This window comes from Lissotriton helveticus, chromosome 1_2 (genome assembly GCF_964261635.1).
Source record: "Lissotriton helveticus chromosome 1_2, aLisHel1.1, whole genome shotgun sequence".
NCBI lineage: Eukaryota > Metazoa > Chordata > Amphibia > Caudata > Salamandridae > Lissotriton > Lissotriton helveticus.
Genome location: NC_136058.1, coordinates 164,169,711 through 164,188,987, shown reverse-complemented (window position 1 = coordinate 164,188,987; position 19,277 = coordinate 164,169,711). Strand labels below are relative to the sequence as shown.

The 19,277-nt window shown below is 49.3% G+C and overlaps 1 protein-coding gene across 1 annotated transcript in view; it reads left to right on the top strand.

Moving 5' to 3' along the window:
* Window positions 1-19,277, top strand: part of SCP2 (sterol carrier protein 2) — a 336,550-nt gene that overhangs the window by 209,725 nt on the left and 107,548 nt on the right. The window contains exon 11 of the mRNA XM_078670520.1: window positions 8,655-8,762. Within this exon, the coding sequence (XP_078526646.1) occupies window positions 8,655-8,762 (108 nt within the window). The remainder of the gene's footprint in view (window positions 1-8,654; window positions 8,763-19,277) is intronic.

The window sequence follows — 19,277 nt, the reverse complement described above, 5'->3', positions numbered from 1 at the left end:
GAGCAGTGGTCGGAGTGGGGAAAAAAAAGTAGGGGAACTGTGGGCAGAGAATCAGGGGGGGTATAAACAGAGGATTGGATCAGTGGGCGGCGTCAGAGGTGTGGCTAGAAATAGCAAAACATACCAATTTTTTGTACGTTTGACATTTCACTGACCAGTTACAGCTTATAACGTTATTTAAATCAAACAATTGATAAACATGTTTATTTGAGGTTTAATATATAAGTTGTTAACATTTAATTCATTTACAATGTGGGACATGTTTCCAATCACAGAATATTACAAATACGCTTATAAGTGGAATCATAAGCCATTTGTTTCCTAGTATTCTTATTTAACGTAACCAGGTTCGGGTCTGGCAGGAGGCTCAAGCATCCTTTGTTTCTGGGCAAATCACTTAATCTCCTTTTGCCTGCAAAAGCAACATTTTGCAATGCAATAGGCCTCACATTACTGAAAGTTTGAGCTTTTGGTGTTGCATTATTATTTGCAACGCCAATAGGTCAAACTTTCAGTAATGCGAGACCTATTGCATTGCAAATGCTTGTTAGTATACTTTAGTGCGATTGATAAAGTACATGAAGGGTGTAGTGCATGGCCAGTATTGTGGCACAATCTGATTTGGAGCTGTGACACTCTGCTTTTTAGAGGAAGAGAGAACAGACGAGTGGGCACTTCAAAAGGAAACAAACCCCAACATAATCTTCAAAGACTCAGACTCTAAATTACATTTGGTGTTTGGAAGTGGATTATAAGAAGGGGTGCTTAAGACTCCAAAAATTGTCCACTATCAAGCATCTAGTTGAGTTTTGCGAGGAAGATACGCTCTGCAAGAATTTTGCTTGTGACCAGAACTGGGGCCAAGGCCTCCTGGTCCCCAGCTGGGTAAGGGGACATCACCCAGGGAATCTAAGACCACCTGCCCGGGAGACTGGAACAATGGTGCCTTCCTGGTCGCCAGGACCTCTATGCCCTGTGAGGAAGAGGAGATCATTGGAGGGAGCTAGGTCCAGAGGGGAATCCTGGGGAGTGGATTCCCTTGGAAAGGTGTGAGTAGATGCCTGCTGCTCCATTCGCATCGTTGCCTGTTTGCAAGGAAAGTACGGAACCACCTCATTCCAGAAGAGGGGCACCGTGAAGTGGGCTGTGATCGTTACTGCACCAAAAGAATCATCGCCCATGGAAGTGTTAAGTTGGCAACCCTGAACGCCATGTGGGGGTGCCATGAAGAGTACTGCTGTGCCAAGTGGGCTGTAGCCAGTGTGAGGTTGAGGGACAGTGACTGAGGTGCCACTGGGACCAAGCAAGAAGTGTGTGCTGGTCAGTATTGTCATCGGAGAAGAGAGGCCACTGTGCTGACCCTAGCAGACCTGGGCCCTGACTGAGGACCACCTCCAGGATTGTCGCACCCCCCACTACCGATGGGAAGAACTTGCAGGAGCTACGACAACCTCCGGCCATTTCCGGAGTGCATGTGGGGGAACTCTTGGACAGCCGAGCACTGACTGGCTGGGACACCTTAGACAGACAGCCACTGCAGTTCCAGCACCCACCGAGGCAGCACACTCAGGGACTCCCATTGCTCATATCCTGCTTGTGCGGATAAGATATATTTTGGACCAGACTGCCCCGGTGGAACCTGCTTGCTGGTTAGTGCTGCGGCACTAGAATTTTTTTTACTTTAATTCTGATTTGAAATGGGACTCCTGAGACTAAGACTGCTATTGGGGATTAACCTGAATGTCAACATAATCATCAACCAACTTTATTTCGGGTCACAGAACCACAAAAGTAGACTGAAAAAAACCTACTAAAATAATATATAAGCATAATGACTTTAGTTCACAGTTCATAGCAATACAAATAAGTAATTTAAAATCATGACATATATCCATTGGCAAAAAAGAATCCAATGGGATACCTCCATTCTAGGACAATTAACAGAGAGACAAAAACCTCAGAGAATGTCTAGAAGGTGGGCTGAAAAAGGATCTGCTGTGCCATCAGTAAAGTCTAAGCTATTGGCAAGTTGACAGTAACTCGAAGCACTAGCTAACACAAGTAAGCTTAAAGTGCATAGTGAAATAAAGGACATGAGAAAAAATAAATAAGTGCTCTTTAGATAGTAGATTTTCTCCAACAGTCCTTGCTCTGATATGCCAAATTGAGCGTAAATAATGGAGATCGAATATACTATGCTACTCCTGTTGTCTGACTGGCAGACTCTTAGTGCATTGTGTTGGTCTACAAGCCCAATAGGCCAGCAGCAGGGGGCTGTCCAACGAGCACGCTGTTTGCATAAGCGCTGCAAAAAAACAATAAATGTTCCTCATTTTCTACAGCATGGCAGCCCATGGGACCTAAGTTGGTAGAGTTCTAATTTTTGTTCCATGTGTTAAGCGAAGGATGAAATTGGCTGAATCCTTAACCTCAATTCGATAAAAAGGGTTCTTGAAAGTGGGATATATATTGTGAGCCACATTTGAAAGATGGGTAAGAATCTGTAAGACTTCCCGAGGATGCTGCCGAGATTCTTGTGCTAACAACAAAATCCCAAAAGTAAACTTTGACAGTTTCTCTGGCGCTTTCTGGAATTTATGCAGGATGCAGCCAATATTCAATCAATCCTAGCCTGGTAAGCCTGGTTTTTACATGGGCTACCCAGGGGATCGTAAGTGCCAGATGATTAGCCAGTATCTTGTTGAGGTAATATTTATATGGGTACAGTTTCTTTGTCATCCAGAGCCTGACCTAATGAAGGGTAGGTTTTAGACCAGCTATAATTAAAATAAATGTGAGAGATATAAGTGAAACTTTAATGGGAGCAATGGGGCTCTTTTCAGGAGTCTCAGCAAGGATTAATAAAATAATTTTCACTTCACTAGTGAGTCAAGGTTACAGCAGCCCCACAAATCAGCCCCACATATGGCTTTCCCACACACTTCAGCCATATATAGCTCCAAAGCTGGATATGAAGAGGCCCTGTTGGCGAAATAGAGTGTCACCTGTAGTGAATGGGGAATAACCACTACCGCTAACTTGAGGGAGGTGGACTCAGGGACGCGCCTATGAAACACTGGAGGGCTGACTTTGGCGGACTGTGTGTATTGTTTGTGAATGTCATATTTTATTTTGTATTTGTATATAAATACTCCTTTTTAGGTCTCGCAGATCCAGCGCGCATGCGCTGTCAGTGAGACATTTAGTAACTGGCTTTTGGAAGTGCTTCCAAAGCGGTGACCAGCTTACTCTCATGCGCACAAGCACGCGCGATCTCTTTCACTATCGCGCGGGCACAACTCCCGTTCGCATTAGTATCTTAAAAGCGTCGCCCACTTTTGTTGCTACATTTCCTCCGTGAGCTCTGCCCGCTTTAGGTGTTGCAAGGCGACAGAAGTGTGACTGGTGAACATCCTTGAACGATGCCTGTCCCTTTCTCAGTCTTGCCGCCCTTGTGAATCCCTCGGCAGTCCGGCTCAGTGAAACTCAGTGCTAGCCTGCCTCGTGAATCTCTGGCGTGTCAATATATCCCAGTGAATCCACGGACAGGCTTAGTTCAGTCAGTAACTGTAGGGGTCTGTCCCAGTGAATCTTTCAGATTTTTCCAAGGAAAAAAAACTGAACGATTTTGCCGGAGACTCACTAATGGGTTAATCCCATTGAATGTGTACGCAAGCCTTCTCCCGGGATAACTGAGTGACGTCTCGCTGAATCCCCACTCTGCCCAGTGAATAATCAAACCCACTGGAACGGGACTTTGCACCAGTCCTGGCAATAAGGCCTTAGGAGTCTTTATCGTGTGGGCTTACGGATCCGGCAGACTGTCTTGCACAACTCCCTATGCACAAGTATGACGGAATAAAGGTTTCAGGTTGTTGTGGCTCCACTTTCAACCAATAGGATTTTTTTCATTCTAAGACGGCAATCTGATTATTGACCGCTTGTTCGGTCACCAGCAACGCGCGCTATAACTAATGCTCCACTCTAAGACATAATGGTAAAACTCCCATTGAACTAATGCACGGAGCTGTTTAGGTGTGGTGGGGAACTTCGCAGCTCAACCGCATGTAAAGTTCCCCAAATGTGAACCACCAGCCATACGGCACCCCAATCCCCCAGCAAAATAATAGCTAAAAACAATTGCTTTAATATTTTACATTCTGCACAAAGAAAACATTTAATGGAGCCGGTCCATTTTGTCCTATGTTTCAACTTGCACAATAGACAAATGGTAAGAATGCATTCAAGGTTTTATTGACACCTACATCGCCAGTGTTATATAGACCAGCATCCTCTCTGAGGTCTTTTTTTTAAATTGATAATTCGTGGAGAATCATCGTCGACTCCCGATTTCCGCCCATGGTGTGTCCCCGCCCTTTCCGTGACACTCCCCTGGCGGCCTGCATTTTTCCAGTCCGCTCACAAGCTGTAACTCATAGCTGCAGGTTGCCGCAATTTCATTAATATTTTAGAAAACGTGAATATTGAGTGGCAGGGGGCGCTTATTCCCCATATGCTGCGCTACCCCCGCCATGCTGGCTGACTCCTTTCTCTTCATTATTATCAATTAGCTTTTGGCTCCCCAAGCCGGGCCCCAGTATCCAAGATACTCGCAAAGGAGTCAGTAATGTGTGCAAAGCGAAGCATGCCTTATGGGAGATGAACACAGACACACAACTCAATGCAAAAAAAACCAAATAATGAAGGAAGCGGGCAAGAACAGGCTGTGCCTTCAGATCGGGGCCTCCGGGGCACGGATCTGTCCACAGGGGTTTGGTTGCCATGTGTGACCGGCTCTGGTGGCAAGTGACAGTGCACCTGTGTCTCTCCCTCTGGCCGCAGGAGACACATTCAACCACACACACACACAACCACACACACACACAACCACACACACAACCACAACCACACACACAACCACACACTACCAGACACACAACCACACACACAACCACATACAACCACCCAACCACACCCACACAACCACACCCACAACCACACACACTTCCACAACCACACATGCAACCACAACCACTGACACAACCATAACCACACACACAACCACCCAACCACACACTCATACCCACAACCACACCCACACCCACAACCACACACCCACACACACACACACACACACACACCCACACACACACCCACACACACAACCACACACACACAACCACACACAACCACACACAACCACAACCACACACACAACCCCACACAACCACACACACACACACCCACACAACCACAACCACAACCACACACAACCACAACCACACCCACAACCACACACAACCACAACCACACACACACAACCACACACAACCACAACCACCCAACCACACCCACAACCACACCCACAACCAAACCCACAACCACACCTACAGCCAAACCCACAACCACACCTACAGCCACACACACAACCACACACACACAGACACACACACACAACCACACGCACACACCCACACACACAACCACACACAACCACACATACAACCACACACAAGCACACAACCACACACAAACAACCACACATACAACCACACACAAGCACACAACCACACACAAACAACTACACCCACAACCACACACACTACCACAACTACACACGCAACCACAACCACAACCACACATACAACCACACACACCCACCCAAACACACACCCACACACCCACAACCACACACACACCCACACAGAACCACACCCACCCACACACAACCACACACACAACCACACACACACCAACACACACACACAACCACACACAACCACAACCACACACACAACCACACACACAACCACCCACACACACCCACACACAACCACACACACACCAACACACACACAAACACAACACACACACAGCCACACACACACAACCACACACACAACCACACACACACAACCACACACACAACCATCCAACCACAACCACACCCACAACCACACCCATAACCACACACAACCACACCCACACACAACCACACCCACACACAACCACACACGCACAACCACAACCACACACACACACAACCACACATACACACAACCACACATACACACAACCACACACACACACACAACCACACACACACAACCACACACACACACACACAACCACACACACACACAACCACACACACAAACACACCCACACAACCACACCCTCAACCCTACCCACAACCACACACACAACCACACACACAACCACAACACCACACACACAACCACACAACCACACACACAACCACACACACACACAACCACACACAACCACACAAACAACCACATCCACAACCCCACCCACAACCACCCACAACCACACACACACAACACACACACAACACACACACAACCACATACACACACAACCACACACAACCACATACACACACAACCACACACAACCACACACACAACCACACACACAACCACTCACACAACCGCACACACAACCACAAACGCACACATAACCAACCACACAACCACACATACACAACTGCACACACACAACCACAACCACACACAACCACAACCACACATACAACCACACACACAGAACCACATACACACACAACCACACAGACAACCACACACACAACCACAACCACTCGCACAACCACATACACAACCACAACCGCACACATAACCACACACACAACCACACATACACAACCGCACACACACAACCACAACCACACACACAACCACAACCACACACATAACCACACACACAACCACACATACACAACCACACTCACAACCACACACACATAGCCACACATACAACCACAACCACACACAACCACACCAACAAAACCCACCCCCAACCACACACACAACCACACACACACAACCACACACACAGCCACACACACAACCACACACACAACCACACACACAGCCACACACACAACCACACACACAACCACACACACAACCACACACACAACCACACAAAGAACCACACACACAACCACACACAACCACAACCGCACACATAACCACACACACAACCACACACACAACCACACACACAACCACACACCACAACCACACATACAACCACACGCAACCACCCAACCACACACACACATCCACAGCCACACCCACAACCACCACAACCACCACACCACAACCACACAACCACAACACACACAAGCACACACACAAGCACACACACAACCACAACGAAACACACAACCACACACACAAGCACACACAACCACACATACCACACAAACACCCAACCACAAACTCACAACCACACCCACAACCACACACAACCACACACATAACCACACACAACCACAACCACACACACACAACCACACACACAACCACACACACACAACCACACACACACAACCACACACACACAACCACACACACACAACCACACACACACAACCTCACACACAACCACACACAACCACACACACAACCACCCAACCACACACACACAACCACACTCAACCACAACTACACACACACAACCACACACACAACCACACACACACAACCACATACACGCAACCACACACACACACAACCTCACACACACCACACACAACCACACACACACAACCACACACAACCACACACACACTCAACCACACACTCAACCACACACACACAACCACACACGCACAACCACAACGACACAACCACAGATACAACCACACACACACAACCACACACACAACCACCCAACCGCACAGACAACCACACCCACACACTCAACCACACACACAACCACACACACAACCACACACACACAACCCCACACCCACACACAACCACACACACACACACAACCACACACACACAACCACACACACACAACCACACACACACAACCACACACACACTACACACAACCACAAACACAACAAAACACACACACACAACCACACACACACAACCACACACAACCACACACACAACCACACACACAACCACACGCACACAACCACACACACACAACCACACACCCACAACCACACACACAACCACACACACACACATCCACACACACAACCACACCAAACCACACATACACACACACACACCCACACACAACCACACCAAGAATTGGCATAGCCAATAGGTCTCGCCTTTGTGACCTTACAAGTGTTTAGCCACGCAACAGTTGATGTGGTTGCACCAAGGATATTGTGCTGCATAACTAAATACTTAGAAGGTCCCAAAAGCGAGACCTATTGGCTATGCCAATGCTTGTTAATAAAAGCAAGGAAATGACTGGATAATTATTTATTGATGCTGCTTGCCCGTATTTTAAATTGTGAGGCTGTGTTTACCCTGTGTCTTCCTCTCCCTCAAGAAGCCTTGGATCTGCTCGACCTGCGCTACCACTGAAAGTTAAGTGCTGAGGTGGTACCAGTAGCTCAGGACCCATAGTAGGTCGGCCCCTGGACCCAGGAGTAAAGGAGCCACAGCCCAACCTGCTCAAACACTAGGTTTGCTCATAAACACCATAGCATTAGGGTTTTTTTCTTTAGAGTAGTGTTCTTGTAATGTGTGTCATGTTTAGCCTGTACTGTTGTATTGTGCATTTGTTCCTTTGCCTGTGCACTCGTCCATGTATCTTAATAGCAGTTCACATGTTCACATGTTTTATAGGAAAGGCAGGAGAGCTTATCGATAGAGGAGACAACACATATGGCGGGAGATGGGTCATCAATCCCAGCGGCGGCCTGATTTCAAAAGGGCATCCACTAGGTGCCACGGGTAAGGACTCATGCAGTTTCTAACTTATTTAGCTGATCTTTCTGGCAGGATATTGCTTTATTTCGAGCATGCATTCCATTAAATATTAACTTCTAAGTATTAACTTGTTAAAATGCTTTTCATCTGCTGAAATGTCTGTAATTGTAGTGTGCCCCAACTTACATCAAAACACTTTCTGTTCAATAGACGTCTCTGTCAAAAGAATCAACCAACAAAATTATGTGGTGTCTGAAATTACATTATTTTATTTCTTGTAGTATAGTCACTGCCTGTGGGTGTGATTTTGGGTTTGAAATTCGTGTTAATCATAAATTATACTGGACCATAACTTTTCAAAAGTGTTGGTGCCTTTCAGTACTGAGTTCTTTAAAGAAAAATAAATTATGACTTACTTGCATGAAACCGACTGCAGTGTGGAAAACTGTCAGAGAAATACACAATGTTGTTAGTCATCAAACTTCAAAGAAGTCAGTGTGATATCATGGATGGTTGAAATGGCACATGCACTCTGTAGTTCTGCCATTTGTCTCAAACTGCTGGAAGTAGATGCTTCACAAATAAGTACAACTCCGCTACAATTCCTGGTCCTGCAGAGTACTCAATCCACTACTCCGTATTGATTGCTATGTCCATTTTTAAGAAAATCTAGCACTATTTATTTTACATGGTCATACATAATTTTATAATATTGATTATGTGTTTAGCTTAATGTTGTAGGTCACCCTCATAACCTAGAAACAGGCCTCTTGTGTTTGTCTAGTAGAGTCTTTAATCACAATATGAGGGGGGACAAGGAGCAGTTCAAGCTCCAGCACCCATGCTCCTCAGTAGAGATATAAACATAACAAAAGAGGGTGGCAAAGTTCAGTAGTACCTAAGAGTTGATCACCCTATTGCAATCTCAAAATCCAACCCAAATCGACAGGACTTTGAGTGCCTTAGATCAAGGCACTCAAGGCAGAAGACCACGTAGATACTGCGTTATCGATCAGTCCGACGCAGAGGATAACGTTCGACCTACCCCTTTCCCTGCCTTCCTGAAAGTACTTCCAGTTGTCGATTTGGATAGAATTAGGAGATCACGATAGGGTGATCAACTCTTAGGTACTTTGACCTTTTGCCTCACCACTATAGATTGTTATACATAACCCTGTTTTAACGTTCCAAACCCTGCCCAAGTAAGGGCAGGGGATCTAATTTCTTTGGTCCTGAAGAACAACCACGTTCGCTCCTGGTCCAATAAGGCATGAAAAATATCAACCTAAGCTTCTAAACACCACACACCAGACTGTCACACTTCTCTTCCAGGGGATACTCATTAATAGTCATAAGCACTGAATTATCTCCGCCCATGAGCGGGAACCCGGAACACATAACAATATACATATATATGTGTAAATATATCAAAAAGTACATAGTACTAAACTAATTATACACATATAAATGTATAATAACCATAATATGCAGCCTAACATACATACATAGGCTAATAAAGCCAATATTACACACGTTCTGAAGCATGAAAATATGCTGTATATAATGCAATAAACAGGCATGAGCCCAAAATGCATTTCATAACCATGAAAAACTTTTATTTTCATCAAAGAACCTGTTGTAAACAGTTATTAGCCTAAAAGGCTGTGTTAGACCTGTCTGGATTTTTTGCGTAGTCCCTCCTCATTATTATTTATTTTGTCCCCTTTTTGCCCCTCATACCCTTAATAATTTTTGTGTCTACTACTTTTTATAGGTGTTGGTCAAGGGGATAGGTGTTTTTTTTCCCCTCATAATCTTTTACCTCAGGCCCAGAGGCCTGTTCTGACAGGGAAAGTTGGAACCACAAAATGGTGGCTACCAACTGCCCTAACTGCCAAGCCCAGGACTTACCCATAGACCAGTATAGGGCATTCCAGAACCTTCTGGTCCATTCTGGACCACTGAGAGGCAGCCTATATAAGGCGGAATGCGGGGCAGCCATTTTGTCTACCTGTGGAAGTCAGCTGGAGGACAGGCTGTAGCTAAGGGTGGGAAAAGGTTAGACATAGGGTTGACCTCCTGGACTGGGAAGCTGCCTTATCGATCCACCCCACTACTCCCCTCTTGGTTACTTGTCCTGGCCCCGCTGTTGAGGGTTACTGGAGACCCTGGGTGCCTAGCTTGCCCCTTGTCTAAATAATATAGGGGAAGTCTTCAGGAGAAGGAGACTGCAGTGCTGCGGTGCGCAGTCCTCTGCCCAGCAGAGAGAGAGGCTCTTTTTGAGCAGTGTTCAGTAGAGGTAGGGGTAGGGGTAAATCCTTGTGGCCCCCCTCGTGCAGTGGACATCTGTATCCTGCCACTGGCTGCCTGGACTTTCTTTAGTGGCAGAACCTTTCCCCCCCCCCCCCCCAGAGTTCATCACTTACTGGCTGGGGCGAAATCTAGTGGTGGAGAGGAGCCATCCTTAAAAGAGGCGGAAGCAGGGTAAGGCTGAGTAAAGTGACCCCCAAGCCTGCGCTGGTAGAATAGCGCTGGATTAGCGCTGAGGTCGCTGGAACTGTGAGGAGAGGTAGCGAGGCCGTCGCTGGACGCAGGCGCCGTCCTGTGGGGAATTCCCTGGTCCCAGTGTATGAGAAGAGTGAGGGCGTAGTGTTCATGCCAGGCGCCAGCGCGCTCATTCCCCACTGAACTGGGGACTGCCTTGTAGGAGGGGCCGAGAACTGAGCAGGCCCGGTGCGGAGTCGCTTTACCCCCGCGCATGCGCGGAAGAGGCCGTGTGTGGAAGTCGACGACGTCCGCGTCTGAGGAGAGCCGAGAGGAGGAGGCGGTTTGGACGAGTGGCTGGGACCGATTCGAGCGCCGAGGGACAGATCCTTGACGGTGAGGAGCAGCCCTGTTGCGAGGCTGCATCACCGTGTCAGCGCTTCGGTTCTGCCTCTGGGAAGGTCTCCGCTCCTCTGTGAGGGGGCGGGGAGGCCGAACAGGAGAGGAGAAGCGTCTTGAGGCCCAGAGGGTGAGCGGAGGATCCGCCTGCTGGCCACCCTCGCAAGTAAGCAGGGAGGAGTGAGGGGTGGCGAGGGAGAGCTGGTTAGGCCTCCTGATCGTCTGGTTTCCTCCCCACACTGGGTGAAACTAAGAGAGAGGAGGAGGGTGGAGAGCCTGGAAAACGAGGGGCTTAACTGTTAAAAAACTGACTATCTCAAGAAGCCTGGTTACCTGAGGGGTGCAAAGAATATAAAAGTCCCAATCAACTCCTGGCTCTTGACAATTAATGACAGCTTGCCCCCTCTGATGGAGTAGAGTTTCTGAGAAGCAAAGTAAAAGCACATTTCATAGTTAACTGTCCTAGGAAATTAGAAGGGTTACCTACCAGACATGGTTATGGTGCATGTTTAACTATTGGAATTAATTAATGACTTGCATAGCAGTTTAAAAGTATTATTGCTATTACTGAGACCAGTTGTAGAGTATAGGTCATATTTAGAAACTTTGCCTAATTAAATGCTAGAAACTCTAGTAATGTAAAGTTGATGATTTAAGCTAGCACTTTGTCAGAGACTGTATTAATTTCCTGATTAATAAGTATTGTGCTTTCATCTCCAAAAGGAAATCTGCATAAGATGTCAATTTAGTAACTGTGAAAGACTAAGAATATTTACAAGTTGAATGTATTGAGTTGTAATTCCGTTTCCACAGACAAACAAGTGTTATAATTTCTCCTGAACTAAGTGTAAATTTTCCTGTGTGAATACTGAGAGCTAAACCAAAGAGAATCTTATTTTTATAAAACAACTCATATTTTCCTAACAAGTCGGTGTAGTGTCCTTTTTAAGTGCTATTGCGTGGGTTTACTGCTGGGTGGTCTGCAACCTTCACACTGTGCCTCTAGAATTGCATGTCTTACCCCTAGGCCAGGCTACCCTAGGTGACCTGGCATCTCAGGTTCTAACATTTGGTGCCTAGCGGTGGGATACTGACTTGGTTGCAGCTACTCATTAGTAATTCAACGCAATACACTGACCTACACCAGGAGTTTTCTCCTTGCGGCCCTCCTAATTTGAATTTTGTTTTTTCTAAATTTATTTCTGGTGGTGGGTGGAGGTTAACCTCAGGTCACTTCTTGGTTTTCTCCTGTGTGTTGATTTTATTCCATAGTGAAAGATGGAATTGAATTTTAAAGAGCTAGAAGCCAATACTGTGGCCCAACTCAGAGAATGGTGTCAGCAACAAGGGGTATTCTTTAATAAAGGTGCCAAGAAAGGCGAGTTGCTGACAAGCATAAGGGCATGGGTGGAAGCTCATTTAAGGGAGGAACCAGAAACTGAAGAGAGTGACGGGGACACTGTCCTTGAGACTGCAATGTTGAACCAAGCTGGAAGGGGGAATCTGCTGACAGGTCCCAGGATACCTTCGAGGGCGAGCAGCAGCGTCTCAGACAGGGGTTTAACTGACGCCGAGCTAGAAGATAGGAGGGAGGAGAGGAGGATGAAGTTGGAATTAGCTAGGATGGAGATGGAAAGGGAGGAAAGGAGGTTAGCCCATGAGCGAACCATCAAAGAGATGGACCTACAAGCCTTAATACAAAGGCCTCCCAATCCAGATAATGGTGGCAGCGAAAATAAAGTGAACACCAGGGAACCCAGACCCTATTTACCCAAAGATGTCATCGCTAGTTACACCCCAGGAGATGACATTGCCAAATGGCTGGCCGCCTACGAAGTTTCTTTAAGGGCTCATGGGATCTTAGAAACTCACTGGGGAGGTGGGCTGTATAAATACATGCCCCCTGCTGGCAGAGACACCTTGTTGGCTCTGGAGCAGGATGAGCAAACCCACTACCCTACCATGAAGGTGGCACTGGTGAAGAAGTTTGGACTTACCCCTGAAAGGTACAGACAGAAATTTAGGGGAAGTCACAAACTGAGTACCCAGAATTGGGTAGACTTTTTAGACTACGCCAAGAAAGCTTTGGAGGGTTGGGTCAAGGGCAGCGAGGTGAAAGATTATGAGGGGCTGTACAATCTATTTTTGAAAGAACACCTCCTCGAGAAATGTTTTCCCGAGTTGCGCCAACACCTGGTGGCAGCAAGCTGACCGATCCCCGGAAGCTTGCAGAGGAGGCGGACACTTTGGCAAGTACCCGGGTGTCCTCAAAGAGGACTGGAGGGGATTCTCAAAAAGCCGGACAGGGCGCCCCCCAGAAGAAGGAGGGGGGAGATAAAAAGAAGGAGTTCTCCAAAGGTCCCCAAAATAATTTCCCAAGGTAAGGGAGCAGGTTTCACCCCTAGGGCAAACCCGCCCAGAAACCCTAATCCTGGCCAAAGCCAGCAGCCAAGGGTTCTCCACTGTTTTGAATGTGGTGGTGTTGGACATTATAAGGGGGATGCCAGATGCCCAAAGAGACCACCCCCTCCCACCGGAGGAAAGTCACCGGGAGTAGCTAGTGTAGCGCTCGGGGAGGAGTTGCCTTTAGATAAGGGGGGTGAGTGGGCGGGTGTCACCTTAGTGTCCCTGGGAGAGCGGGAGATGGTTCCAAAGATCCAGGTGCCCCCAAATACTACAAAGTATGGGCAATGGGTTACCATCAATGGCCAAAGAGGGGAGGCTCTGAGAGATACAGGAGCCAGTATGACTATGGTGAGAAGTCAACTGGTGTCTCCAGAGCAGGTTGTTCCAAATGTACTCCACCCCGCCGCGATGGCTGACGGCAGAATGGGCCACTATCCAGTGGCTGAGGTTCCCTTTGAGTGGGAGGGGGTTGCAGGTTCACTTCGAGTTGCCGTAAGCCCTGCTGTGCCAGTTGATTGTGTGTTGGGGAATGACATGGAGCACAACACTTCGAGAGAGGTGGAATACCGGACGCATTCTGCGATGCTGGGTACACCTGACTTGGCCTGTGTAAGCACACGGTCTGTGACTGCCCGGAGAGGGAGTTCGCCTGGGTTGGAGCCTGGAACAATGGCCCAACCCGCTGCCAAAAAGGGACAGACTCGGAGACAGGGACAGCCTGCTTCGGCTTCCACGCCCCATGTGACAGATCGGCCACCTGCGGTGGTAGGCCAGGAGTCCATGGAGGGGGGAGTAGACTCTCTGGAGGATTTACCCATCCCTGCTGAATGGCATGTGGAGGGAGGACCTACCAGAGAGGAATTCTGTAAGGGGCAGAGGGAGTGCCCTACCCTTGAGGGACTGAGGCGTCAGGCTGAAGCCCAGGCAGCAGGAGACGCTACGGGACACCACCATATTTACTGGGAGGATGGACTCCTCTACAGTGAACCCAAGGTACCTCTACCTGGCTCATCAAGGGCCTTGGTGGTCCCGCAGCAATACCGAGCCTTTCTGCTGGAATTGGCTCATGCGATACCACTGGCAGGACACTTAGGCCAGGACAAGACCTTTGCACGGCTTGTCCTCCACTTCTACTGGCCTCAGATGAAAGTGGCGTCCAACACATACTGTAGGACATGTGTATCCTGCCAGGCCAGTGGGAAAACAGGGGTGAAGCTAAAGGCTCCCTTGGAACCACTTCCAGTCGTTAGCACCCCCTTTGAAAGGGTGGGCATCGACATTGTAGGGCCATTGGATCCACCAACAACAGCTGGTCACAGGTTTATCCTGGTTCTGGTGGATCATGCCACACGGTACCCAGAGGCCATCCCTCTGAGGACTGTTACTGCACCTGTGGTGGCTAGGGCCCTGATGGGAATCTTTACCCGTGTAGGATTCCCCAAGGAGGTTGTGTCCGACAGGGGGACTAACTTCCTGTCAGCTTACATGCGGACAATGTGGAAGGAGTGTGGAGTGACCTACCGGTTCACCACTCCTTATCACCCCCAGTCCAATGGACTGGTTGAGAGGTTTAATAAGACCCTGAAGGGCATGATAAGAAGTCTGCCGGAGAGCTTACGGAGGAAGTGGGACGTCCTCCTGCCTTGCTTGCTGTTCTCTTACAGAGAGGTGCCGCAGAAGGGAGTGGGCTTCAGCCCTTTTGAATTGTTGTATGGGCACCCTGTGCGTGGGCCTCTCAGCCTGGTGAAGGATGGATGGGAGAAGTCTCCCAGAAAACCTCCTCAGGATGTGGTGAGCTACATGCTGGCCTTCAGAAGCCAGATGGCCAAGTTGTGGAAGCAGGCTTCTGACAACTTGGAGGCCAGTCAGGCAGTCATGAAGGAATGGTACGACCAAAATGCTCACCCGGTGGAGTTGGAGCCTGGCCAGACAGTATGGGTGATGGAACCTGGAGAGCTAAGTGCCCTTCAAGATCGTTGGACAGGCCCATTTGAGGTGTTGGAGAAGAAGGGTAAGGCCACTTACTTGGTGGATCTTAAGACCCCGCGACAGCCCCTACGGGTGCTGCATGCCAATCGCCTCAAACCCCACCATGAGAGGCCAGAGGTCATCCTGATGTTGGTGACTGATGGTGCTGAGGAAGCAGAAAGCGAGCCTCTCCCGGATCTCTTTTCATCCCAAGAGAAGGATGGGTCGGTGGAGGGAGTGATTCTCTCCCCATCCCTAACTCCTGAGCAACGAGAGGATTGCCGCCAGGTATTGGAGCAGTACTCTTCGCTGTTCTCCCTTGTCCCGGGAAGAACCCACCTGTGTACCCATGATGTGGACACAGGAGACAGCCCCCCAGTGAAGTCCAAGACCTACAGGCTGTCGGACAAGGTGAAGGCTAGCATCCATGGCGAGGTTGCCAAGATGCTGGAGCTAGGAGTGATAGAACCTTCCAACAGCCCTTGGTCCAGTCCGGTGGTGCTAGTCCCAAAAGCCGCCCCACCGGGCACCACACCAGAACTGAGGTTCTGTGTGGATTACCGAGGACTGAACTCAGTTACAAAGACTGATGCTCATCCAATCCCTAGGGCGGATGAGTTAATTGACCGGCTAGGAGCTGCCCAATATCTGAGTACCTTTGACCTCACTTCAGGGTACTGGCAGATCTCCTTGACAGATGGAGCAAAGGAAAGGTCAGCCTTCTCCACGCCTGAGGGACACTTCCAGTTCTGTGTGATGCCCTTTGGGCTCAAGAACGCCCCTGCCACATTTCAGCGACTGGTGAACCAGGTCCTCTCTGGAATGGAGAGTTTCTCTGCTGCCTACCTGGATGACATTGCTGTCTTCAGTAGCAGTTGGGAGGACCATTTGCAACATTTGCAAGCAGTTCTCCAGGCCCTGAAAAAGGCTGGATTGACAATCAAGGCCAGCAAATGCCAGATTGGGCAGGGGTCGGTTGTGTACCTTGGACACTTGGTGGGTAGGGGGTCAGTGCAGCCCCTACAGGCGAAGATTGAGGCAATCATGGCCTGGGAACCCCCCAAGACACAGACTGAGGTCCGAGCTTTCCTGGGCCTCACAGGTTACTACCGTCGCTTTGTGAAGGGGTATGGCACTATTGTAGCGCCCCTCACAGAGCTCACCTCCAGGAAACAACCTCGACGGGTAGTTTGGACAAAGGCTTGTCAGCAAGCCTTTGAAAAGTTGAAGCAGGCCATGTGTGTAGCACCGGTCCTGAAGGCTCCCGATTTCTCCAAGGAGTTCATTGTCCAAACAGATGCATCAGAACATGGCATTGGGGCAGTGTTATCGCAACTAAATGAAGAGGGCCTGGATCAGCCTGTAGTCTTCTTATCCAGGAGACTGCTTCCCCGGGAACAGAAGTGGAGTGCAATTGAGAGGGAAGCTTTTGCGGTGGTGTGGGCTCTGAAGAAGCTGCGGCCATACCTCTTTGGCTCGCACTTCCTGGTTCAGACTGACCACCGCCCCCTTCGTTGGCTGATGCAAATGAAGGGGGAAAATCCCAAGCTGTTGAGGTGGTCCATCTCCCTACAGGGAATGGACTTCCGGGTGGAACATCGGCCTGGAGTGGACCACGCCAATGCAGACGGTCTCTCCAGGTATTTCCGCCTTAGTGATGAGGACTCCCAAGGGGTTGGGTAGTTCTCCCCACTTTCAGCTGGGGGGGGACGCGTGTTAGACCTGTCTGGATTTTTTGCGTAGTCCCTCCTCATTATTATTTATTTTGTCCCCTTTTTGCCCCTCATACCCTTAATAATTTTTGTGTCTACTACTTTTTATAGGTGTTGGTCAAGGGGATAGGTGTTTTTTTTCCCCTCATAATCTTTTACCTCAGGCCCAGAGGCCTGTTCTGACAGGGAAAGTTGGAACCACAAAATGGTGGCTACCAACTGCCCTAACTGCCAAGCCCAGGACTTACCCATAGACCAGTATAGGGCATTCCAGAACCTTCTGGTCCATTCTGGACCACTGAGGGGCAGCCTATATAAGGCGGAATGCGGGGCAGCCATTTTGTCTACCTATGGAAGTCAGCTGGAGGACAGGCTGTAGCTAAGGGTGGGAAAAGGTTAGACATAGGGTTGACCTCCTGGACTGGGAAGCTGCCTTATCGATCCACCCCACTACTCCCCTCTTGGTTACTTGTCCTGGCCCCGCTGTTGAGGGTTACTGGAGACCCTGGGCGCCTAGCTTGCCCCTTGTCTAAATAATATAGGGGAAGTCTTCAGGAGAAGGAGACTGCAGTGCTGCGGTGCGCAGTCCTCTGCCCAGCAGAGAGAGAGGCTCTTTTTGAGCAGTGTTCAGTAGAGGTAGGGGTAAATCCTTGTGGCCCCCCTCGTGCAGTGGACATCTGTATCCTGCCACTGGCTGCCTGGACTTTCTTTAGTGGCAGAACCTTTCCCCCCCCCCCCCCAGAGTTCATCACTTACTGGCTGGGGCGAAATCTAGTGGTGGAGAGGAGCCATCCTTAAAAGAGGCGGAAGCAGGGTAAGGCTGAGTAAAGTGACCCCCAAGCCTGCGCTGGTAGAATAGCGCTGGATTAGCGCTGAGGTCGCTGGAACTGTGAGGAGAGGTAGCGAGGCCGTCGCTGGACGCAGGCGCCGTCCTGTGGGGAATTCCCTGGTCCCAGTGTATGAGAAGAGTGAGGGCGTAGTGTTCATGCCAGGCGCCAGCGCGCTCATTCCCCACTGAACTGGGGACTGCCTTGTAGGAGGGGCCGAGAACTGAGCAGGCCCGGTGCGGAGTCGCTTTACCCCCGCGCATGCGCGGAAGAGGCCGTGTGTGGAAGTCGACGACGTCCGCGTCTGAGGAGAGCCGAGAGGAGGAGGCGGTTTGGACGAGTGGCTGGGACCGATTCGAGCGCCGAGGGACAGATCCTTGACGGTGAGGAGCAGCCCTGTTGCGAGGCTGCATCACCGTGTCAGCGCTTCGGTTCTGCCTCTGGGAAGGTCTCCGCTCCTCTGTGAGGGGGCGGGGAGGCCGAACAGGAGAGGAGAAGCGTCTTGAGGCCCAGAGGGTGAGCGGAGGATCCGCCTGCTGGCCACCCTCGCAAGTAAGCAGGGAGGAGTGAGGGGTGGCGAGGGAGAGCTGGTTAGGCCTCCTGATCGTCTGGTTTCCTCCCCACACTGGGTGAAACTAAGAGAGAGGAGGAGGGTGGAGAGCCTGGAAAACGAGGGGCTTAACTGTTAAAAAACTGACTATCTCAAGAAGCCTGGTTACCTGAGGGGTGCAAAGAATATAAAA